Source organism: Carettochelys insculpta, chromosome 10 (genome assembly GCF_033958435.1).
Source record: "Carettochelys insculpta isolate YL-2023 chromosome 10, ASM3395843v1, whole genome shotgun sequence".
Taxonomy (NCBI): domain Eukaryota; kingdom Metazoa; phylum Chordata; order Testudines; family Carettochelyidae; genus Carettochelys; species Carettochelys insculpta.
The window spans coordinates 629393-654104 of record NC_134146.1 but is presented as its reverse complement, the minus strand read 5'-3'; the positions used below and the strand labels follow the sequence as shown (position 1 = coordinate 654104).

General features: G+C 51.1%; 3 protein-coding genes across 4 annotated transcripts in view; 2 read left to right on the top strand and 1 right to left on the bottom strand.

Moving 5' to 3' along the window:
- The window catches only part of PASK (PAS domain containing serine/threonine kinase), a 37282-nt gene extending 26272 nt beyond the window's left edge, over positions 1-11010 (top strand). Inside the window, exons 14-18 of the mRNA XM_075003909.1 lie at positions 2040-2174; positions 3380-3579; positions 6050-6183; positions 7635-7781; positions 8584-11010. Coding sequence (XP_074860010.1) covers positions 2040-2174; positions 3380-3579; positions 6050-6183; positions 7635-7781; positions 8584-8771 — 804 coding nt within the window. The 3' untranslated portion in view covers positions 8772-11010. The remainder of the gene's footprint in view (positions 1-2039; positions 2175-3379; positions 3580-6049; positions 6184-7634; positions 7782-8583) is intronic.
- Positions 11011-13926: 2916 nt separating this feature from the next.
- On the top strand, positions 13927-16370 carry MTERF4 (mitochondrial transcription termination factor 4). Of its 2 annotated transcripts, none has more exons than XM_075004024.1 (3): positions 13927-14413; positions 14807-14919; positions 15780-16370. In XM_075004024.1, the coding sequence occupies exons 1-3, from the start codon at positions 13978-13980 to the stop codon at positions 16128-16130; spliced, it is 900 nt and encodes a 299-aa protein (XP_074860125.1). In that variant the 5' UTR covers positions 13927-13977; the 3' UTR covers positions 16131-16370. The 2 variants fall into 2 exon arrangements, with proteins under 2 accessions (XP_074860125.1, XP_074860124.1); XM_075004023.1 differs by having other exon boundaries at positions 13932-14413; positions 14807-14991.
- A 2785-nt stretch (positions 16371-19155) lies between these two features.
- The window catches only part of SNED1 (sushi, nidogen and EGF like domains 1), a 77885-nt gene continuing 72328 nt past the window's right edge, over positions 19156-24712 (bottom strand). Inside the window, exons 29-33 of the mRNA XM_075004105.1 lie at positions 24309-24425; positions 23687-23774; positions 21852-21932; positions 21319-21356; positions 19156-19600 (exon numbers count right to left, since the gene is read on the bottom strand). Of these exons, the coding sequence (XP_074860206.1) occupies positions 21320-21356; positions 21852-21932; positions 23687-23774; positions 24309-24425 (323 nt within the window). The 3' untranslated portion in view covers positions 19156-19600; position 21319. The remainder of the gene's footprint in view (positions 19601-21318; positions 21357-21851; positions 21933-23686; positions 23775-24308; positions 24426-24712) is intronic.

Genomic DNA, 24712 nt, shown 5'->3' with positions numbered 1-24712 from the left:
TGAGAATTAGAGGCATTGTAACATTTGCCTCACTGAATTTTGTAGGGTCTGTGTTCAGGCCATACAGGGGTTCTCTGATTGTGTCAATGTTCAGAAGGCCCTTGTCAGGGCTCTTTCCCCATTCTGGCAATTCGAGTGCAGAAAGTAGGGGCCTGCAAAAACTTAAAACACCTTGCCTATACAAAGGCTTAATTTATAAACTCCCCAAGGTCACAGATCCCCTGGAGGGTAGCTGCCACCACCCAGATAAAACAAAGAATCCGTTAACCCAGGAAGACCTACCTGGAAATATCTCCCTATAGGATGAACCCCAGTGCCTATCCCTCCCTTACATGAGAGCTTGGGAACACAGAGCTGTAATTTGATAGCTGGCCTTCTAGCTTAAGGCACACACATACACAGATGCTTTTCAGGACACAGGTATCAGATCAATTGCTTAAAAAATAATTTATTCACAAAACAAGAGAAAATAGATTGCAACGGTTGCAGCACAAAGAATACTTCCCAGGGATTCAGCTTAAAAGTTACAGAGGGAAAAAATTAAGTCATCAATCAAAGCAAAACAAAAAAATCAACCACAGATAGCCGGTCCAACCAAATTCAAAATAACCATAACCTGATTCCATCTAATTATACATTTCCTTTCTACTTACATATGTGTGGTTGATTTTGAGAAGGTCATGATATTTGTTGGATTCATTCCAGCTGCCTCGGAGACCTCCTCCTCTCTCCATCTTCCCTCTGCATCAGCCAGCAGGCAAAGGGTCTGTTCCATGAAAGCTCACCTAATAAATTATTTTGTTAGTCTTTAAAGTGCTAATTCACTGCTTTTTTGTTTTGATAGTATATAGACTAACACGGCTCCTTCTCTGTTACTACCCCTTCATCTGTAATTGTTCTCAGTTCAAAAAAGTTTCTCTTCCTCCCATCGGCTTACATGATCACTGCCCCCCGCCAGGTTCTCTGGAAGGATTAACCCTTTCTTTGTGCTCATTTATGACAGCCCTCCAGGACATCCTGGTTTGGTGATGTGAAAGAGATCATTTTCCATTAAAAGTGGATTTTTAGTTAGCCTGTGAGGTCTGTTACGGTCATCAAACCTTCATCTGGTTGTCCCTTCAAATTAAAGAGGACAGTAACTAATACCATTAAATAGAAGGTCTTGATTTATCATATAAAAGACTTGTAGCACAAGCCTTTGAAGTTTGTAGAAGAGGACCAGTTTACGTGAGGGCTTTAACTTGCTGGATTGTGACCAGTCACTGGTGCTCCTAACCCCAGGGGATGAACAAACAGCATGGCTACAAAATGCCTTAATCTCACACATTTGGAGAAAGAAACTGTAGTTGGCTTCCAAATATATTTCCCAGGAGCACTACGGCAATATGATGAAAGCCGTCCCCACATAGGATGTAGTTCCTCATTTTGTATAGATGAGGTGTAAGCAAACCCCCAAAAATGCCTGTCAGAGTTTTTTTGTGTTTTGGATTATTCTGAATAAGATAAGTATGATAATATATGATAAATCCCTCATGTAAACTGTTATATAGATTTTTACCAGTAAAGAAGACATTTTTGAAGTTGCCTATGCCTATCCGAGTCTCAGACTGAATCCCTGATTCCTTTACGAGCTATTTAAGCATTGGGAGTATGCAGAAGACAGCTAATTCTCCACAAGACATGAAAGGTTATTTTGTTGAAATTTACCCTTCTCAGGATGACCATCTGAGGACTGAGGAAGCCTTTTTCTGAACTTCTTGCATGCTCCAGTTTACATAGGAGTCTTGGTTTCCGGTAGTAGTGACCTGGTGACATAAAAAGCTTTAGATCAGAAGCTAATGTTCCCTTTCTAAATTCTTGCCCCAATTAAATTGGATGAGCTTATAAATTGGTCAATTGATTCTGAGAAGTTGTGTGTTTAGAGAGATATAATCCCCTGGAGATTATAATATATTTTGATCACTGCCCCTTTTGGAGGTTAATATCTGTAGAATGCTGTAAGGACAAAAAGCATTATAAGAAGTTCCTGTTATTTATAGGTGCTGGATGTATTTGAAAATGGACGATTTTTCCAGTTAGTGATGGAAAAGCATGGATCAGGTCTGGATCTTTTCACATTCATTGATAACCAGCCTGACTTGGATGAGCCCTTGGCAAGCTATGTATTCAGGCAGGTGAGAGCTACTTTTGAAGTAAAGTGTGTTTCTGAGAATGTGCCAGTTTGACAACTTTGCCACTACAAGAATCCTGTGTAACTGGAAAGTTGAGCTAATGAGTGAGTGAACCTGTGTGCAGTGATCTGTTTCTATGATAGCATCTGGTGTTTAGAAAGTGCCACTCCAAACATTTTGGAAGGCTGATTTCTGGTGTCTGAAATTTCACCTTTTAATAGACTGCTGCTACCAAGGAGGTAACATTTAGCGAGTTTACCCCAAATCTCAATAATGAATTGGGTATTGTATGTACTTTTCCTTTTCCAGTGGCTTACTGAGTTTTGTGTGAACTGAAACTCCACCTTACTTTTCTGTTCTGCCTGTTTCTGGTCTGGACTGTGGTTTGAACTTGAACTGTGGTATCCAAAAATAAATAATTGATCAGAATTGTTGATAAATTGTGATGCTATGTGTAGTTATGGTGTCACAGAATGAATAATGTACAAAAAGTGGCTCAGGGCTTTTCTACCCTTGAAACACTGCAGAGCTGTACTGCTGTGTATTTTGAGCTTAGGTGTTGCCTACCTTGACAGAAAGTCCCATCAGCACAGTTAATTGACCTCCCTCAGAGATGGTAGCTAGGAAGAATTCTTCTGTTGACCTAGCACTGTGTGCATGGGGAATTAAGGTGGCTTTACTGTATTGCTCAGGGATGTGAATTTTTCAGTGATGTAGTTACACGCACATAATTTTCTAGGGTAGCTTGCGCCTCGGTATCTGAGTGAGTTGTTTTATTTATATAAAAGTTCACTCTCAGATACTCAGATCTTGTAAGCCTGCAGTGATGGGTAAGCAAATGCTGGAAGACTAAGCTATTCTTTGGTCAAAGTTTGGATTAAAAAAAACTTAACTGGCTGGATTGTGACTCATCACTGGTGCTCCTAGTCCCAGAAGAAGAACAAACATGGCTACAAGGCACCCATATCTCCCACAGTTGGTGAGGGGAAAAATCTTAATTTGTTTCCAAATATATTTCCTAGGGAGCACTATTGCAATATGATGACAGCCACCCCCAGCTGCATGCGGCTCCTCGTCTTGTATAAGTGAGACGTAAACAGACCCCCAAAATAAGCCTAACAGACTTCTGTAGTGCTCTGGGTTATTTCAGATAAGAGTTCCTCATTTAAACTTCATTGTCTTGTGACCTTGTACTCTTTGTGCTTCAGCTAGTGTCAGCAGTGGGATATCTCCACTGCAGAAATATCCTCCATAGAGATATCAAGGATGAGAACATCATTATTGCTGAAGATTTCACAATCAAACTGGTGGACTTTGGCTCAGCTGCTTACATGGAACCTGGCAAGCTGTTCTACACCTTCTGTGGGACAATTGAGTACTGCTCACCAGAAGTGCTGGCAGGCAATCCGTATGTGCTGGTCCTGAATGAAAACTGTCCTTGTGTGTCTCTTTAGCAGTGCACTTGTAAGGCTGGGTGGGAGAATGTGTGACAGAAAGATTCTTACACCTTTACCATTAGCATCTATCCTAGACCCATTGAAGTGAATAGGGTATTTTACACCTCAAAGCCCTTGTTTCAGGTACTCTACAAACTCAGACATGGCTGCACAGGGTGCACTTGGCTCAACTTTTATGGCTTTCTTCACTACTGTTGCAGAGACTTCATTCCTCTCTGAGCCTGGGGAACAATTCAGAAGTGTATCTGAGGGTCCCCCTGACCATTAGTCCTTCAGGCCCCTTTGAGTGGCGTGCACCTTCATGTTGGGAAACACTGCCTTTAAATATCTGCCGTTTGTGCAAATGCAGTCTAAGTATCTCAGAACGGCTTAATCGTTTTCCATGTGTCTAACCGAGATCCTAAAGGAATTCTCATCTGCGCTCAGCACAAGCATGAACCTTTTCTGTCAAATGTTGACTGACTGCCTGGTGTGATCTCAAATGCAAATGCTACCGCAGGCTGACCTGGTTGAGCTTGTGTAGTGCTTCATTAAAAACAGAATGCTGGGTGAGCTTCTGGCTGCCGTGCTGTGCAGCCAAGTTAAGGAGCAGGAGTAAAGTTTTATGGCTAGGCTGGTAGTGTCTAGCTGTGTCCTATCATAACAATCTGTTCTGTGATTCCCACTATCAAAGAGGTCATCTGCATCTTAAGGGATAGGTCTTGGTGACCCACAACCCTTTCCATAAAAGCCTGCTTATGAACACACACCTCTGACAAGTACAACAATTGTTTACTGGGAGGCACCAGGGCATTAGGGCAGTGTTTGTGCTACAGCTACCCTTTAACTTGCCCTTTTTTGAAGAAAGAAATTTTGTCATTTCCCACTCCCATCTGTTCTGTCCCCCTTCTCTACTTTTTTTCTTACACATATTTCTCTGCTGCTTGAGCAGTTTGTTGTCTTCTCCTTGATCATGCTATCCTGTTATATGGGCTTTCCCTCCCACCGCATGTGTCTCCCTACTGATTGGTCCACTCCTCCCTAAGCACGCTGCCCATGTATCAGGTTGTCTCACTCCTGCGTTGCTGAACATTCTGTTTCCAGTGGAGCCTGTCAGGTTGCAGATTCACCCCTGAGGCAGGTTGACAATTGCTCCTTCTGGCAGCAAGGACTACTGTTAAGGACACGTTGGTTAGCCCTTCATCCTTGTGCCTAGATGTTCATGTGGGCCCTCCCCAGGTTCTTCTTTCTAATGGAAAATAAATCAACATGTATAGCAGCAGCTGAAATACACGAGGAGAGTCAGTCTGTTCTCCAGGGCAGCAGCAAGCACTTTGTGCAGTCCCCAGTCTAGGAACAGCTGCTTTGAGTAGATTGACTCTGCTCTGTTACCAGTGAATTAACAGATTCCCCTTCTAGCCGTGTGTGCAGTGAGTGATCTTCCTTCCTAGGTGGATGGAGGCATTCTCTCTTGGGAGAGGGCATTTCACAACGACATGTATGTCCACTGAGCTGTCTAACCTGTACATTGATACTCTGGTTGGTAAACCCGGGTGCACACGACCATCCTGTCCAGGGGTATGGAGTGAGCAGTGCCATTATACTGGCTGAACTCCTGATGCAGACAGCGCTATATTGATGGAGAGAAGGGGGTGGTGGCTTATCGTGTTAACATAGCTATTGCCTCGGAGTTAGGTGGAGTGCTTACGCTGCAGGAGGAGAAACTCTCACACCAGCATCTTCACTAAGTGCTGCAATGGCACTGGTGCACCTGAAGTGTTGCAAGTGTCTGCAAGCCCTAATGTTGTCTGAGTTCAGTAGTTAGTCTGGTCTTCTGATTCCCCAGTCTACGTTGTAGCTGTTCTAGCCCTCATTGTTCAGGAAGGTTAGGTTCTGATTTCCCCTAGACGCTAGGTGCAACACACTGCCGTCCCTTTGGTGGCTGGTAATTCATGTAGTATGATCACTTTGCAGTTTGGTGTGATTGATCAGCTTCTATGTTGAAGAGGCTCAAGGCTAAAATAACTGGAAGCTTTTCAGGTGAGGGAAAATACGGAGCTCGGGGAGGGAAACCTGTGTGGTTGCTCTCAGTGACAAGTGTTCTCATTTTCGCTACCACTCTCTCACAGAACTGCATAGAAAGTGGTGGGGGGTGGGCTAGCAACAACTTAAAGGGTCTGTTTATTTTTCTGCTTAGTCATTTATAGCGGTGTAGCACTCCTAAAATATTTCGGTACTAACTTCTCTACCACCTTAAAATGGAATGCACAGCCACGTATGTACATTATACATGATGCTCCTGCGGTGAGGGCACAGGACTGCTCTTGGTGCTTCCAGTTTTAGTGTTCTATGATTCTATACATGTGGGTTCTACATTTTTTTTCCCCCAATGTTGTAGTGTATTTGTACTTACGGTTTGTGTGGGTTTGGGTATCTGTGCAGGTACCAGGGACCAGAGCTGGAGATGTGGTCGCTTGGCATCACCCTTTATACCCTAGTATTTGGAGAGAATCCCTTCTGTGAATTAGAGGAGGCCATGGAGGCTGTGCTAAATCCTCCCTCTAGTGCGTCCGAAGGTGAGTTTTCATTCAGTAATGTTGTTTGTTGCCAATGGAACTGCTTCTAGTGGAAAAGATCTCTTGAGAAAGAGCCTCGGTGTAGCTGGAAGCACACAGTATGTATTCATTTCTCCAGGTTTCGCAGCCTTCTTGAGAACCTGTCATTCATATGCTGTCAGTTGATTAAACATCAGGTCTCATTGGAAAAAGGGCTATGCTCTGTAAATCTGTATATTCACCTGCTTTGGTTAAGGAAAGTACTCCAGTTCTTTACACACCTGTGTTACTACCTAGCTGGGATTGGTCCTGCTTTGAGCAGTGGGTTGGACTTGATGACCCCTTGAGGTCTCTTCCAGTTCGATGATTCTATACCTGCACTGGCAGTGTTTGAATTTCCAGAGCTTCACTACGGTGAGTTCACTCATTCATTCATTACTCCAGATCACCCACAAGATTAAAAACTGAGTGAACCAGGACAAATAAGGTAATGCGGAAAGTTCAGCCTACTAGATAAGTTTGAGATCCAGTGACTACTGGTCTTGCTGGTACCTTTCTGACCCCAGAGGGGCCCTTAGGAATGCAAAGAATGTTTGCTTGCATTTAGAACTTCAGAAATGGTCTGATCTGAATACAAAGGGAGACATTGTTGGTCTTGCTTCCTGGTGGAAAAGTGGAAGAGAACAAGCATATAGTGGATTGTTGAATCTTTGACCAGTAACCTCTCTTTAGGTGGTCTCAGGAGTATTTTAGACCCATAATGAACCTTTGTACCTTTTGCATTTAGGAGTTTCCTGTGATTTTCTCTAAGCTGCCATATGCCCTTTTAAAATCCCCCAAATGCATACAGCTAGCCCCCATTTCCGAATGTCTACAAAAGGACTGGTCTTGGGGTGAGTCAGCACCAAACATGTAGGAGACTTGGTGTGCAAAAAAGTCTTCTGTGCGCAGATGGTCTTTCTTTCTATTTTTCTCTCCCCACCCGTCCCCTGTTTCTTTCCCTCTTTTCAGTGCACTATTTACAAAATGGGGATGGCTCAGCTCATTCTCCAAGCTAAGCAAACACTGCTTTGAGTGAGTGCAACAAGACACTGAAATCCTGACAGTAAGGCAGAAGGGTTGGGAATGGGACTGATGATGGCCAGAGGGATCTGGGTTTGCCTGCTTACGTGTATTGAACCTAATTTACGTCGCATGCCTTGTGCCCACAACCCAGCCTTGTCAGAGTAACTAGAGCTAAGTCTACATTGCACTGTTGCTGTTAAAACTTTTGTCGGCTGCGGGATGAGGAAAACTACACCCCTAACTGACAAAAGTTTTGACAACAAAAAAAGCTCTCTTGCCGACTAAATCGTCTGTACTACATGCTTTACAGTTTCGAGGCATTAGTGGCACAGTGTAGACACAACCTAGGACAGAGACTGTTCCACACTTTTTATTGTCTCTAACTTTTTGAAATGTTTTATGCTCAGATCTGATGGTTCTGATGTCTGGACTCCTTCATCCTGCTCCAGAGCAACGTACCACCCTGCAAAAGCTTGTAGAGGACCCTTGGGTGCTGCAGCCTGTGAACCTGGCTAATTACACATGGGAGGAGGTGTATGTGTCTGCCCAGCCAAGTAAGACACAACTCTGAAAATGACATTCCCGTCTCCAAAGTATATTTGAACAAGATTTATGAGAAGGTTGGAAATGTGACTAGGAAGTGCTGTGGAGTTGGAACATAACAAGGAAGTTACTTTTGTGACTGTCTCAGATGTGGCTGCTGTTGCTAGATGGACTTCTGCTAAGCACTGGCTAGTGAAGTCTTAAATGATGCAGCCGAGATACAGTCCTTTTGATAGTGCAGTGTAGGCTGGCATAGAGAAGATAGTGTAGTGGGGAAGCTAGAAACGTTGCTAGTAGTAGCACAGCTCCAATGCCCAGGCCCTTTCAGCTCACATTACTTTGACCTAAACTTCAGCACTGCAGAGATTTGGCTCACACCAGCATCCTGACTGCAGATTAAGGCTTAGTTTCTGGAGTCTTTGCCCTTGTGTTTTGAGGTATGTGCTCATAGGAGGTGACTCCGTGGGTGCTCCAGGGCTGGAACACCCCCAAGGAAAAAATGGGTGTTCAGCACCCATCAGCCCCAGCTGTTTGGTGGCTGGGGAGAGGTATGGGGAAGGGCTTCAAGTGGATGGGGGCATTGGGGAGGAGGGGGAGCAGTAGTGGGAGTTCTGGGGAGGGGACCCAGTGGGGACACGAAGATGCAGTGCCTTGGTGGAGGGGTGGAGTGGAGGTGGGTCTTGGGACAGAGCAGGGGTGGAACGCCCAGAGGGAGAATAAAAACTGAGCTCCTGGGTACATGCTGGCTGATAAACTGTGTGTGTGGCTCAGCCTAAGTTCTCATGCCACCCTTTTATTGTTCTTCCTCCTTAGAAAGCAGTAATTTCAGCACTTACAGTACTGAGCACAGCCACCGACTAGGCCAGGCAGCTCCTTGCTTGGCAAGTGAGCAGAGGCTGACCCATGATGCTGACGACCATGACCTCACAGGTCTCCAACTGGAAGGACCCACCACCGCTTTGGAGCAAGACCTGTTGGCCCATCTTAAGCACTGGGACTGACCCATGGAGGACGTCATGCAAGCTGCATATTGCACATTTCCCTCACCTAGTGGGGACCAGCTCCTTAGTCATCATGCGGACAGCACTCACTGTCCTCTCAGGAACTGAAAGAAGTTTCACATTAAGCATTTCTGTTTTAAGAGACCGATAAACCCTAGGTACAAGGAGATGGGAGTTGCTCACCATTGAGAGAAATCTCTCCACTGGTACACCATTATCTTCATGCCTGTACTGTAACAGAGGCCTTCCTTCATATGAAGGGGTTTGATACTGATGGGAAAGAGCCAGTCTTTGACTTCAGGCTGATCCATTGTAGACTCTTAAACCCAGAAGCTTTTCCCTTTCTCCAGAGGAACTTTGCTGGAGATTATTAGCTGTGATTGGATCCAAATGTGCCTTTCCTCTCTGACTTTCCCTTGCGCCATCAGCATCTGGACAGGCCTTGTGTGCCCGAGCACTATAGTGTTGATCAAACAGACTCCTGCAGTAGACTTACTAGATTTTCCCATTTGACTTTAGGAGTTGTCTTCTGAGTGTAAAAGTTGTGTCCTCTTCAGGAGACCAGTATCCACTTACATACCATTTCCTGTCTGGTCCAAATCTCTGCTTAGCTGAACCTGCAACATTTCCCCATCTAACTGTTTGGAAGTAAAATCAGCTCGAGCCTGGCACGCAGCAGGGCACGTGCTGGGACTCTGGTTGGCATCCTGTTCACGTGAGCTAGGCCTGGCACAGTAGTGGCAGATGAGCCTCCCTGCGGTTGTCAGAATGTGGTTTGAGGGCAAGCCTTCCCTTCGGCCTGGAAAGACCCTTTTGCTACTACCTGTTGTTCTGAGCTCATTCACATCTAGAATCTAGAGCCTAACATTGGCTGATTGAAAGTCCCAGCTCATTATCACCCTCTGCCCCATTGATGGCAGTGGGAAACTAAGTTAGCTCATTTTTCAGGGAGTTGGATTGAAATACACAGTGTGGAGCCCCACTGTGCTCTGTTGGTTTTAATAGCATTTTATTCTGGCATGTAGATATGCCAGTTGTTGTGGAGTGTGGTTTTCCCTCTCCAGAAGGACTGAGATGTTGTCAAGATTAGAAACTGGCCCTCTTGGTTGGTAGTTGTCTCATAAACCTGGCTTTAAGGATTTCTCAAGTGCAGTTTGTTTTTTCAAGTCACCCTCATTGCACCACAAAATCAAATCAAGTCTGACTGCTTGCTTCCCGCTCTGTAAGCAAGGGGGCGAGTGCACGGACTGAGAGAGGCTTGTGCATGCATGGCTTTGTGGCAAATCACACAGTGTCCCAGGGCCTCAATAACAGATCTCCAGCAGTTGACTGTTACCAAGCTAGACTCTTTTCCTCCCGGATTTTGGCTGTGCTAAAAATCTCACTCATTCTCTCTCTCCCCCATACCCATTTCTCCCCGCAGCTGTCATTCTGTATGGCGGATAGAGTGTATTTAAAGGGCCTGGTTTAGTGCATTGTGTATGGATGAACACGAGGTTGGGGAATGTGATACACAAGCCCAGGGCAGTAATAGAATTTATACATTTAAATTGGTATTTGTAGATGCTGTATTGCCATACATAATTGCAGTGTTAAAGGACTTGCTTGCTCATTGAGCTCTGTATAGCTGCCCTCACTAATAGATGCCTTGTATACGATGCTGCAGGTTTCAAGGATTCTGGATACAGTTGAGATGTGCACACATATATAAGGGTACAAGAGAGAAACTTGTCTGGACCTTGTTCTGTAGCAACATCTCTTTGTTTACACTGACTACAGCTGCACCTAAAAGGTTTCATCAGGAAAATCCATTAGCCAATGCATGGCTCAAATTCTACTGAGTAGATTACCCTGTAAAATATAAAGTGAAGGATTTTTAACATCCTCTTCAGCTTTTTGCAATACAAAGTGTATTTTATTTGCTATGGTTTTTAATCAAAATTGCGCGATAACACTGTTTCCTAAAAGTGAACAGAATAAACATTTTAGTTCTTCATGTCCCTTTGGCTGTATCTTTCCCTTTTGCTGCTGTGTGAACTGTTGACTTACAATGAAAGGTTTGTTTCCTTTTTTAAAAAAAATTATATTGTCTTCTCTTTTTTTTGCCAGAGGACTCCACTTGCTCCTTATTTGAAAGCTTTCAGGTCTTAATTTGTAGTGACCTGAGACACTAAATTTAAGTTTGGGGTTTTCTTCTGTGTAACAGAGAACCTTATTTTAACCAAAATACAAGTGTTGAAATATGCAGAATAAAAACTACTTTCCCTCTCAATTCAACCATAGTTCTACTTTCTAGGCATCTCTGAGCCCTAAACTTAAAAGGTTTCTAAGTATCCACAGACTCTCCTAGGAAAAACTGGGTGTGATAGATCTGAATTTCTGGATTCAGATGCCTTTTTTCTCAAGACTGCCCAAAACATTAAAGGAACAAAAAGCTGTCAGTCCCAGCTATTTTTCCTTTGCCATGTGGGACTTGGTTCTGAGCACTTTGCATTGCTCAGAAGTCCACCAGTAAGGGGTAAACTTGTTGCCTGAATATGATACTGATACTGCCTTAGGTACAAAAAACTCTAATTAGGGAACATTCAGCTTGGCCATTCAAAAGTGGCTATGTTGAATGTGGCTTATGTCACCTAAAGATGTTATGTACTGGCCAAGCCAGACTGGTGAAGAATTTCTGGTCCGGCTTACATATTGTTTCTTGTCATTTTCTTTGCTGGTCAACTATAACAAAGTGCGGGAAAAACTCTGCAAACTTTCACTTGATGTTCAGTTGCAGCCCGAAAGAGGAAAGGCTAGAAGTTGTGGAAAAAGAGTAAGTTGTGCATGAATGAGGAGGGTGCGGCATAGTGTATATGTAGCCAAGTATGTCCAAGGTTGTCTGTGGAAACAGTAGAAAAGAGGCTGTGCAGAAGCTGAAAAGTGGAAGAGAAAGAACTTAAGACCTCCATTGGCCATAGCAGGCTGAATGGTCCTGATCTTTTCTGGTCTCAGAAGCCAAGCACCTACAGTAAACTCTTCCATATCTGGGACCAGGCGGGTGCCAGATAGTCAAATATTCTGGATAATATAGCGGTATACATAGCTATACAGTTTGGAAAAAAGGCGATTGAGGGGCGATATGATAGAGGTATATAAAATCATGAATGGTGTGGAGAAAGTGAATATAGAAAAATTATTTACCTTTTCCCATAATACAAGAACTAGGGGACACCAAATGAAATTGATGGGTAGTAGGTTCAAAACTAATAAAAGGAAATTTTTCTTCACACAGCGCACAGTCAACCTGTGGAACTCCTTGCCCGAGGAGGCTGTGAAGGCCAGGACTCTATTAGGGTTTAAAAAAGAGCTTGATAAATTTTTGCAGGTCAGGTCCATAAATGGCTATTAGCCAGGGATAAAGTATGGTGCCCTAGCCTTCATAACAAGGGCAGGAGATGGATGGCAGGAGATAAATCACTTGTCTTCTGTTCTCCTTCTCTGGGGCACCTGGCATTGGCCACCGTCGGCAGATGGGATGCTGGGCTTGATGGACCTTTGGTCTGACCCAGTATGGCCATTCTTATGTTCTTATGTTCTAATACCTAACACTAAAGAAAAACAAGATTAGCTTGTAAGAAACAAAAATGTATGCAGAGGGCTTTATTTACCAACAGTATGGCTGTGACAAAGTGGAGTGTGCGGGGATTTTATCCTCCTGGTGAGCTGGCATGCATTTCCTGATGCCCGGTGGATTCCTGCAGTTTCCCTAAGTTTCTCGAGGCAGCATCAGTGCATAGCGGTAATATGAGCTCACAGGTGACATCTTTGTTCCCTGGGAAACAGGACAGGGCGGGCAGGTGGAGTTTGGCAGTTTTGAATTGGAACTGGAACTTGGAAGGCAGTTATCCTGGGTTGTGGGGGGAGAGAAACAAAGGCAGGACAAGGCCCTGGCTTGGGGACTCCTCTTGGGCCCTTCTCTCCCCAAAATGGATTGAACTGTTTCTGGCTGCTGTACTGACATCTGTGTGCCTTGCTGCATGCCTGTCGCTTAATAAAATTTCTGTTCCACTTGTTGAGTGAGTGACTTCTGGCTGCGGATGGGGTGCAGTCCTTGGGGACCCCTGCACCCTGTCACAATGGTCTACCGTAAACCTGTATTTACTTTTTACTTGACTGTACTTACGGAAAAACATAACTAAAATATGGTTAAAAATGCCAGCTGAGAGTTCTGGATGATAGGATGCCAGTTAAAACGGTTTACTGCAGTTTTAGTTGTGTGTGTGTGAGAGAGAGAGAGCCTTGCAGCAATATACCCGTGTTTCTGTGAATGGAAGGAGAGGTGTCTGCCCTGTTATCTCCTTGGGGAAGGTGAGTGTCCGTTGTTACTTGTGTGTGCAGGGCCTAGGGTTGGGCCCGGCTCGTACTTGGATGGGAGAGTGCATAGGAGTACTGGATGGGTGATCTTTTGCTCTCAAGTCCATGAACGGCAGGTGTAGCCACCTCTACCTGCCAAGCTGTTTGGATTTTTTCGCTCCCGTTTCATTTCCAGTGGCGAGCATACGCCAGCCTGCAGCATGCGAGGCTGCTCACCACACCAGCTTCCAGGGGGCAGTGCCTTGGCCAAGGGAACACGGTATTTCCTCGGTGTTGATTCTCCTTCGCGTGGGGGCTGCCCAGGAAAGGTCCCAGCCCTTTGTGTTGAATCATCTTGCTCCATCCCCCACTGCCGCGGCCCCGGCTCCCTGGGGTGCTCCCGGGGAGGGGAGGGGAGAGCGGGGGGCTGCGGAGTGCAGGGTGCAGCGGGAGCAGTGCGTGTGAAGCACCGGTCCATGCTGCTCGCTCCATGCCCTGCTGGCGGCTGCCTAGGGGCTGGGCAAGGCAGGGGCGGGGCAGGAGCCAGCCCGAACGCCGGCCGGGCGGCGGCGGAGCAGCGCCCCTGCCCGAACGTCACAAACCACCGGCCCGCCCCGCTGCCAGCCGCAGCTCCCGGCCCCGCCAGCTGACTCCTGGCCCCGCCCCCGGGTGCAGGAGGCGGCTCGGGGCGGGGCCTGCGGGCCGCAGCCAATGGGAGCGGCAGAGTCCGCGCGGGGAGCGGGACCCCTGGCGCGGCGGCGGGAGCGCAGGGCGGAAGCTGCCGCGGGCGACTCGGAAATGGGCGGGGCCTGCTGGGTCATGACCCTGTGAGCTCAGCACCGCCCGACGTTCCCGCAGCCGGGCCGGGTCCATGGCCGTGTGCGGGCCCCGCGCTCGGCCCCGCCTGGGGGGGCTGCGGGCTGGCGCGGCGGCCTGGCTCGGCCCCCAGGGGCGCGGGCAGCGGGAGCGCGGCGGACCGGCAGCCGGCGGGAGGCTGCTGGACGCGGCCCGCCCGGCGCTGGCGGCTCGGCAGGGGCCGCCGGACCCCGGGCGCTCCGCGCGGGCAGAGGCGCTGGCCCCGTTGTCGGCCCTGGGGTTCAGCAGCGCCCAGGCGGTGCAGCTGGTCGGGCTGCAGCCCAGGCTGGCCCCGGCGCGGCGCTTGGCCGTGGTGTGCGAGCTGCTCCTCCTGGGCCTGGACGCCGCCGCCGCGCTGGCGGCCCTGCGGAGAGACCCCGCGGTGCTGAGCATCAGCGCCCAGCAGCTGCGGCAGCGCGCGGCCGCCCTGCGGAAACTGGGGCTCGCGGAAGGTACCGCCGTGCGGCGCGCGGGCCAGGGCCGACCGGCCGCCCGCCGCCGCTGTCCTGGCAGCCGGGGCCCGGCTCCCTGCAGGCCGCTGGGTGGCAGGCGGGGAGGTTACGCCCAGGCACGCGGCGCACGAGAATGACCCGCAGGGCGTCCGCGAACATGGGCCCGCCCCTGTGGTGGGGGTCACCGAAGCGCTTCCGCGGTGGCCCTGCAGCCAGGGGTTGCGGAGTCAGGGCCCCGGGACGGGACGGCACGTCCGCAAGGGTGGTTTAAACGGCGGCCCGGGTCTGCTTGAGCTCAGACTCTGCAGAATTACTGCTTGAATCCGTGTCCCCAGCGGAGCGGCCTCTGCCCCGTGCTGAGCGCGCCTCACGCTCCGCCCTTGTCTGATGCAGGCAGCCTGCAGCGCGTGGTGAGCCACTGCCCCGCTCTCTTCACCTTGCCCGGGAAGAAGATCGATGCCGCGGTGCGGGTGCTCAGGGAGAAGTGCCTCTTCACGGTGGATCAGGTGGGGGAGATCTTGCGTCGCTGCCCCAGTGTTTTGCGGGAGGAACCACATGACCTAGAGTACAAATTCCAGGTGAGGCTGAGCCTGGGGGAGAGCTGCGGAGCTCCTCCCCTGAGGGCTAAATGCGCCACGAACCCAGCTGACAGTCTGGCTGGTGGTTGGAACTCTGAGCTACATGGGGAAATAAGACCCCGCCTAGAAGTCCTGCACCCTACGCTGACCTCTGCAGACTGGTGCTCCTCCGTCTCAGGGAAGCCTGCATGGAGCTGCAGGAATAGGCATTGAGGGGCGACACAGCTGTGCTGCGCAAGCAGGTTCTGCTTAGCTGTGCTGTAGCTGCTAATGCTTTAAAGTGCTGTCGTCTTCTACAGAGGTCCCGTTAGAGAGACTGAGCAGCAGTATTTCACTTGCGTGGTGTCTGCTCTTCTGTCCCCAGAGTTCCCTCCCCACCAATTGCTCTTTTAAAAAAAAAAAAAGTCTCCAAAATGCAGCAGCTGATGTGAACTTGTTTCATGCACTTCCACCCGCCTCCAAACACCATCAATAGCAGTGATCCTGAGAATGTCTGCTCTGCTTTTGAGTTTGTCACCAAACATGTTCCTTATCTGTACTAGCATAACCTTTGCAGAGCAGGGCCTGTGTCTTGGTAAACATGCTGCCAGTGGGTGCGTGAGCATGCCTGGAGTCAAATTTTTCTGTGGCTAGTTACCTGTGTATGTCTGTAGGAAAAGTGTCCCAACCTTTGTAGCCCCTTAATTCCAACCCAATGTATTTCCTGGGATAGGCTGACGGCATCTTACACAGATGTCCGTCTTCTGCTTTGCGGGTTGTATGTTAATTGCCCTTTGTTTGTCCTGCAGTATGTGTACTTCAGAATGGGTGTGAAGCACAAAGCAGTGGTGAAATCTGGTCTCTTCCAAACACCAATAGCAGAGATCAAGAATCGGCACATTTTCTTAGAGCGCTTGGGGCTTTATCAGACCCCTGACAAGAAAGGCCAGACCCAGATCGTCAACCCAAAACTGAAGGAGATCATCCAAGTCTCAGAAGGGGACTTCCTGGCCAACATCGCTCACTCGTCGCTGGAGGAGTTTGAGGTCTTTAAGAGGCTGCTGGCTCGGGAGGAAGAGGAGGTAGATCAGGACACAGCATCTGATGAGAGAGAGAGAGATAGTGAAGGGGAACAGTCTGACAGTGAGAAAGGAAACTGAACTCCTCCCCCCTCAAGCCAAACAGTCACTGGGAGGACCAGCTGCTAGGGCTGCCACATCTTGGCTACTCCTGGACATTCCCTCCTGACCCATGTGCTTAATGGTGTCAACATGATGTCACATGGGTAACGGGCCACAGCCTGGGCCTGGATGGGGCAGGCAGTCCTGTCCGTGTTCCTCAGGGAGCTGAGGCCTCTCTTCCAGGTGGTCTTGTAAACCCATTAAAACTGGGGCTCTTCAGGAAGTGAGTGCCTTTGATTTCTCCACCCATGCCCAGTGGGACACCTTAGTGTCACTGGTGGTGTTCAAGCAGGATCTACTGCTTAATTGCCAGCTGGGTGTGGCAATGGCCGGGGTAACTGTAGGCTGGGGACTGCTGCCTGGAGCTGGTGCAGCTGGAAGACTATCCCTGCTTGCCACACACAAGTGGGGAGGTTTCACTGTGAGGCAGACCAGTGCTAGGTCTAGGAGATGCTACACTCACACAGGTGTGATCTGTCCTGGCTGAACCTCCCTCAGAACGACAGCTGTCAGGGGAGCCAGAGGTGCTCTGCTGACCTGTCTGCTGCCCTACAGATATTTAACATGGCCCTGAGTGAGGGGCCTGGAGATCTGGGCTCTGGAGTGAGGTGAGGTAATGGGATCAAGCTGATGGACCTTTTGGCTGTGGAAGGAAGGAACCCCAGAGCCAGGCAAGGAGAGGGGTGTATGGGCACATGGTCAGGGGAGAAGAGGTAAGCTCGGGGTGGGTCCAGGAAAGGCGATGGTTTGTGTGAGCAGGGGAGTGAGATGGTCAAGAGAAGGGGGCAGCTAGCGCTGGGACGGGTCACTGGCAGGGGTGGGGCTGTGGAGCTGACTGATGTGTGTGGCAGTGGGGACTGAGGAAGAGGGTTTGACTCCCTCACAGCGCGCCCCCCACCCCCCAGAGAGAGAACAAACAAAGGAGCCAAGGGCTAGTCATATTTTTTTATTTAAAAAAAAAAAAGTAACTTTTTTGAACATGATAAAACCCTGGGGCTGTGTTTACATACTGTGCTCAGTCTCTGTTGCAGAGGGCTGGACCTGGTGGCTGCTGCAGGAGCTCTTGGGTAGCTGCATTAAAACATGGCCCAACAGTGGAGACACTGGGTGGGGGCTGCTGCAACTGCCCTGCAGGTTTCAGGCTGGCAGTGCATGTGACCATCCTCGGCTTGCCTGGGGAACACCAGGCGCTGGTGCGTGCCAGCTTCTGGTAGTGTAGCCAGAGAGCCATGCTCCTGCCATCTAGAACCAAGGGTGCCCTGGCTGGCCTGAAGTGCTGTAATTTCCAGTGCAAGGGCTAGGGTGGCACAAAAATGAGACTTTTACCACAGCGTGGGCATCTGAGGACAGGGGACCAGACTTGATGGCCGCTCAAGGGCCCTTCCTGTTCTAGTGCGCTGTGATGCTTCTGAACGCTACGCTCTGCTGAGGCATTGCAGGCACCATTGCGGAAGAGCTGCACTGTCTTCTTGGCTACTACTGGCTGGGAGGCAGGTGCCAGAACCCCTTGGAAAATGGGGGGGAAGGGGCTGTAAGTGTGACTTGGGTTGGTGGATAGTTTGAGCCCTGGTGTTTCTGGTCCAAGCTCTCCCCACTGTTTACCCCCTAGCTAAGGACAGGAGCTTTGTGGATCGCTGCCTGCCTCCTCCTACAGCCCAGAAGCAGCCCACCCCCTGGTCATTTGCTGGGTGTTTAAGAGCCAGTGACTCTTAAGCTTTCTCATGTGAATGAACTCCAGGCATTCTGGCATGGTCCCTTAGGCAGCCTTATTACCCAGCAACCCGCCACCTCCCCCCTCTGGGTTCTGGTGCCTTTCTCCAGTGGGTGGGTTTTGTGCTCAAGCTCAGTGCTAGTGGCCGGGGGGGCTCAAGCTCAGTGCTAGTGGCCGGGGAGGGGCGGGGGGGGATGACGATGATGGATTGCTGCCCTCTGGCAGCTGCTGCTGGCCATGTTCCCTAGCACCCTCAGCCAGGCGCTGAGACCAGGGAAGACAGCCTCAGAGCAGAGCTGCTTCATAGCTGCACCATGTTCTGCCCAGAGCCATTCCTTCCTTTGCTAAAAGAACCTGTAGTGACACATTATAGCCTAGTGGCAAAAGGCCATGGTACCCTGCTCTGTAAGTGTCAGCCTCCTGGAGGTGCACTCTTGGACAGTGCCTGAACCCACACGTCAGCACCATTGCTAAGATTTGGTATGGGGTAATTTGTAATATGCACCATGTACAGTAATACACAATCTAGATGGCATTAGTGTCATACAAAGGCTCAAAAGCTAGGCAACTGTAAAAGCTAAACCTTCCTTGAGCCTGCATGGCTGCCAATACCAAAGCATCATTGCCATCAGCGCTGCTGAATGGGAGGTCTTGGTGCTAATGCACCAGTTGGTGTAATAGCTTGCGTGTGTGTGTGCGTGCGCATGCGCCCTGCCTTCACCTCATTTACAATACAAACCTGCAGAGACCTGGAGTAGAGCTGACACACACTTTGGTAACGCACTAATTCTGTTTAGGCTGGCGCATATCACTTTTTACTACATCAGCTCTGAAGGCCTTTAACCGTTTTCTTTGCTGAGCAGAGCTCCAGGGCCCTGCAACAATTTCATAGACCAGTATGTTGATGTTATGGCATGACTCTTTTCTGAGCCTTAACTCTCTTTTTTTTTGGGGGGGGGGGGGGGGGCGGGGAGGAAACTGAGGGGGAGGGCGTTTGTGCCACCAGCATTTTTCTGAGTTGCTGAAACTCAGTTAAACTATTTATTAATAATGTGGGGAAGTAGCCAATTGTGATTGTTAATCAGCACACACGTCTTAAAAACCAACCCATTTACGGTACAAGAGAAGGGGAACATGTCCACTACTTTGCTTTTTGCCCCTCATCAGTTCAGCTCATTAGGCTTTTGAAATTTGTGCATGGAGCTCTTTCTGCCACTGGCTGGGCTTTGCAGATCAGGTGTCCACTCAGCTATGGGGTGTAACGTGGCATGAGCCCTTAGTTTTTTTTTTGGGGGGGGGGGGGGGGGCGGGGGCAGAGCTACATTTTACCAGGCTGGTTCGCATGTGGGTGGGTAGCGGCTGGATTTCAGCCCTGTCTCTCCCCCTGCAGAAGTGGGACTCTCGTGACCAGGCCTGGGTTACAGAGCCGCTCATCCCCCCCGTGAGCTGACCTTTCACATGCAATGTTGCTTTGTCCCTGCGTGGCTTTGGTGAAGGGAAGGAGGACGCCTGCAAAGAGGAAAGCCCTGGGAGGGCTCCAGTGTGCCAGCTGCCAGGAGGGTGAATGGCTGCGAGGCATGCCAGTGTGTGTCTGTCCCTAACAGGCTGGAGGAGAGGAAGGGGCGGTGACTCCATGGAGGAAAGTCTCCCCCGTTCTGAACCCAGCTTGTAGCGCTGATCTTCCTGGTGCATGGGTGCCCTTAGAACTTGTAAGATGATGCTCATAGTACATTGAACCCTATGGAGGGGAAGCGGGAGAGAGAGAGAGAGAGCGAGAGACAGACCATTAGACTCGGGTCAGCCTGCCACCTCCACTTTCCCTTGCTTGGAGGGTGTGACCCCCCCCCCTTGCTTCTGGGGGGGTTGGCTGATGGAGTGCGCTTGCCCCAGGTCCACTTTTCCCCTGGACATCGGGGTGGTTTGGGCCCTGTGGGTTGCTGCTCTAGGTAGCGTTGAGTGCTCTAGTTGCAGGTGACCATATGTGACCCTGGTTCCATAACATGCATGTCTGCAAGGCAGGGGCTGCCAGCACTGCACACAACAGGACAGTGAGGGCTCAATCCCCATAGGAGAAAGACTTCACTAACGTGCTCCAGCCTTGGCCAGGGTGTGGGCTGTATGTATGCATTAAATCAGTTACCTGGGTAAACGATTACCCTAACATGTTAACCACTGGCAGGCCGGTGCAGGGGAGCTGGGGCTGTGGTCCCATTGCCTCTGGGGGGTGGCCCCAGGCCAGCCTGCCAGCCATGGATCCAGACAGGGGCTACGCTGGTGTGGCGCTGGGTGGGGTCCTGCCAGGGCCCCTTTGCCTGCCCCACAGCTAGGGCCCAGTCTGTCCACCTGCTGCAGCCAGGGGTGGGGTCCCAGCAGCTGGCATCATGCCTGCCTGCTGTGTGCCTGGGACCACACCTGCCCAGTGCAGACACAGCCCTGCCTCCTGCCTTGACGTGGCTGGGTCCAACCACGTGGGCTGGTGTGGGTGTGGCTGGGATCCTATCCAGGTTCAGACAAGATGTGGTTCAGCCTAATGCTTATCAGGTAACCAGTTAACTCTTCACGTTCCTTGTCTGGGAATCCTCCAAAGGCAGGGTAGACAGATGGGAAAGGGGCTGGGCCGGAATCTGTATCTCCAGGCGGCACCAGTCCTTTAGTGGAAGTTCAGGGGGAGCAGCTGTGCGACTGGGCCCCCCCACAGGATGGTCCCCAGCAGCTGCTGGCACATTTGGAAAAGGTGCTGGACTGGCTTTCAGCAGCACCCTGAGCATTTGCTGCCAGGGAGCGGGAGCGGGAGCGGGAGCGCTCGCTTTCAGGACAAAAGCAGCAGGCTAAGAGGAAGTACAGACCGTGGGGCCCTACACTGCAGTAAATAGAGGTGAACGGGGCGGGGGGGGGGCGGGGCATGTCAAACAGCCAGGCTGACGACACCAGCTAACCCAAGTAGCTCTCTGTCGCGGCCTGCAGCAGATTTCCGGCGGTGTCTGGGGCACTGCATTACCAGGTTAAGCACAATGGCTGGCATTCCCCTCTCCTGTGTTCTCAGAGCCAACCCTCTGTCTAGGGTGGCGCTCAGGGGGGCAACAACCCATAGCAAATGCCTGCTTGAGGCTGACTCACAGACCCCCATCTCTCATGGGGCTCTCCCTCCCACTCAGGCAATGGATGCCAGCTTTCGGCCTCCTTGGGTAGAGGGGGTCTGGCCCGCATAGGCAGTCACTGGCCTGTGCCAACAAGCAGCCTGCTTGGACACGCTCGCTCTGGTTAGAGAGTTGGGCGAGGGCCTAGCAGGCAGGGCAGGTGTCTGCCCAAGTGCCCTTTCAGCCCTGTCGTATGATGGTCTCACACCCTGCCCAGCTGTGAAGCCACCTGTCCTTGGCAGGTGCTGTGCGTGACGGCAGACTCCTGTAGGCAGCCCCTCACCCGAGAGAGAGAGAGAGAGAGAGAGAGGCCACTTACGCTACGGCTTCTTCAGTGTGCGACTGGGACTTTGTTTCCTGCAAGGAGCAAAGTGAGAGGCCGCAATGCACAAGACAGCTGACCCTTTCCCCTTTGCTCACACTAACAGTGGGGCTTCCATGGCAGTGAGATGTGATTCCTCAGGTCAGTCCTGTGTGCCAGAGAGCCTGCAACCTCAGTTCCCCCTTTCTAATGGCGTAATGCTGCTCAAGGCGCAGTCGCCAATGTCACTAATGCCCAGACAGTGTCATACGCCAATGGCCAGGGATTACGCACACACTGATCCTAACCCACCCTCCTGCAAAAGCCCTTAGTCTCCCAGCCCTCCCTACAGGGCTACACTTTCAGTGGTGACTGATTTGAGGGCCCAGCCTGAGCTGGGCTAAGGCGGTCGGTTTCCAGAAGGTAGGCACTCAGCATGCTCTGAAAACCAGCCCCAGTAATGAGCTCTCAGACAGAGAACCGGCTATGGCTTCCCCCATGGCTGGACATTGCAGTGTTGCTAAGGAGGAGCAGCTGCTACCCATCCTCACCTGGTGCCTGTCTTCTTTGAAGTGCTCTCGCAGCTCTCCTTGTAGCAGATGTCCTGGTGGACTTTGTAGACTCTCTTGTATCTGCCAACACAATGAGGACACAGCAGAACAGGCTGTAAACAGTGACAAGGCTAGAGGCTGCCTGATCCCCTGCACTGGGACCCTAGGTCATCGCTGGGGTTTGGTCAGGCAAGCTCACCATCAGGGACGCTGGCCCCTCAACTGCTAGCCACAGGGGCCACTAGCCAGGTTGTGAGTGGACTCCTACTCCTTAGGGGAATCCCAGCCACTCGGAGGGGCAAGGAGCCAGTTCTGGGTTTTGGCTGGGGGGGCAGTTCATTAGGGACAGGCAATTCTGGGAGCCAGAGGAGCGTCCCAAAGAAATGGGGCAGGGGTTGGTTTATAGTGAAGGGGGCTGGCACGGGGGGTTGCACACTTAGGCTATGTCTACACGTGAAGCCTACTTTGAAGTAGCTTATTTCAATGTAGCGACATCAAAATAGCCTATTTCGATGAATAACGTCTACACGTCCTCCAGAGCTGGCAACATCGATGTTCAACTTCGACGTTGCGCAGCACCACATCGAAATAGGCGCAGTGAGGGAACGTCTACACGCCAAAGTAGCACACATCGAAATAAGGGTGCCAGGCACAGCTGCAGACAGGGTCACAGGGCGGACTCAACAGCAAGCCGCTCCCTTAAAGGGCCCCTCCCAGACACACTTGCACTAAACAGCACAAGATCCACAGAGCCGACAACTGGTTGCAGACCCTGTGCATGCAGCATGGATCCCCAGCTGCAGCAGCAGCAGCCAGAAGCCCTGGGCTAAGGGCTGCTGCACACAGTGACCATAGAGCCCCGCAGGGGCTGGAGAGAGAGCGTCTCTCAACCCCTCAGCTGATGGCCGCCATGGAGGACCCCGCTATTTCGAAGTTGCAGGACGCGCAACGACTACACGTTCCCTACTTCGACGTTGAACGTCGAAGTAGGGCGCTATTCCCATCCCCTCATGGGGTTAGCGGCTTCGACGTCTCGCCGCCTAACGTCGATGTTAACATCGAAATAGCGCCCAACACGTGTAGCTGTGACGGGCGCTATTTCGAAGTTAGTGCCGCTACTTCGAAGTAACGTGCACGTGTAGACATGGCTTTAAACAGCATGGAAGCAAGGGATGGGGGCAAGAGCCCAGTCAGTGTGTGCTGTGATGGAAAACAGGACAACCCTGCCAGCCACTTTATGCCTCTGCTCGGCTGTGCGGAGCAGGGTTAACAATGCTGTGGAGAAAGGGAAATGCTCAATGAAATTAAGCCCATCTCAAGCATGTGCTTAAGGGCCAGCATCTCTCCCAGAGCACTTCAGATGGCTTAGGGACAATGGGCCCAGGGTGTCCAAGCCCACCCCAGAAACACTCGGCCTAGTGAAATGGCAGCGCCAGCGTGCGTGTGTGTGGGGTGAAGGAGGCATGCCAGATGTGGTCTACAGGAGGAGAGTGTACTGACGGGTTCAACAGCCGGGCCACGCTCGCTGACAGACAGGCAGTGCCCCGAGCCGGCAGGGAGAGAGAGAACTCTCTGCCGGTAAGGGAGACCAGGGAACTGGAGAAGATGCCACAGCCCCCCCATTCCTGCCCCCCTTGGCACTGGGCGTGGGTTTTGGCTGCTGCAGCTCACCCACCCCTAGCGACTGGGCACAACAAGGTAACAGAAGTGAGCTGGGGATGAAATAGAGCCCGAAGCAGCTGAGCCGAGCTGCATTTCTCCTCAGCCACTGCCCGGGGTCTCCCCGCTGGTACCTAGTGCAAACACAAGGGTGCAGGCCTGGGCGAGCTACTCACACGTAATGGCAGACACCACCATCCCAGACAGGGAAGGACGTGGTTTCGGAGTACAGCCGGGTGCATGAGTGGGGCACCTTCTTGCAGGCTGAGCAGAGCAGAAAGGAGCGAGGGTCAGCAAAGGGCATAGCCCGACTATGGAGAACACTCTGGCATTCAGTGCGTGATGCCACTTGCACAAACCCACTTCCCTGGTGCGAGGCACATGCCCTGCCCCCAGGACCTGCTCAGCCAGCCAAGCCCCAGCCGGGGTGCTGCAGTAAACTGAGGGCCTCAAGCACTTGTGGGAGGCCTGGGAGGAAGAACTAGGCTCCAAGTACGTCCTCTGGCAGAACAGCTTGTGGCTAGACCAGGAGATTGGGGGCAATTCCTAGCTCAGCCACAGGAGTCATGTGTGCAAGTCCCTTTGGCTGCCTCCTGTTCCCAGCAGCACAGCCCTGCCACCAGTGGCTGTGGGGGACACGGCTACTGCTGTATGCGAGGTGGCCGGACACTGCCAGGTCAGGACCACACTGAGCTTTGTCGGGAGCGTTCCCATAGCAGCACCTGACTTGTGGCACTCGGCCAGGCCAGAGCAGGGCCAAGGCTGAGACGTGGGGGCCCCTGGCAGCTGTAGCCTCACCTAGTTCGCAGCGCTTGCCCTTGAAGCCAGGGATGCAGTCACAGAGGTAGGCCTCACCACCCAGGACACAGGTGCCCCCATTCGTGCAGGGGTTTGTGGAGCAGTTCTGGCTGTCACCTGCCAACACAAGCACCAGTGTCAGGCCAGGCCAGCCCGTGGCAGGGCCTCCCCAGAGGACAGAAGGGCCTGGCCTAGCATGCCACCACACGCTCAGCCCAAGGGCTGGAGAGGGGAGAGAGGTTATAAGGCGCCATGCCGCACCCCTCGTGCAGGGTTTCAGGGGCCCATGCAGGAGGCCTCTCAGAGCTCTCCATGGAGAGACAGAGCACCTGAGCCTAAGAGGTCCTAAGGGTTGTGGGTGCTCAGCATCTCCAACTCAGGTCCTGACTTGGGGGGTGGGCGGC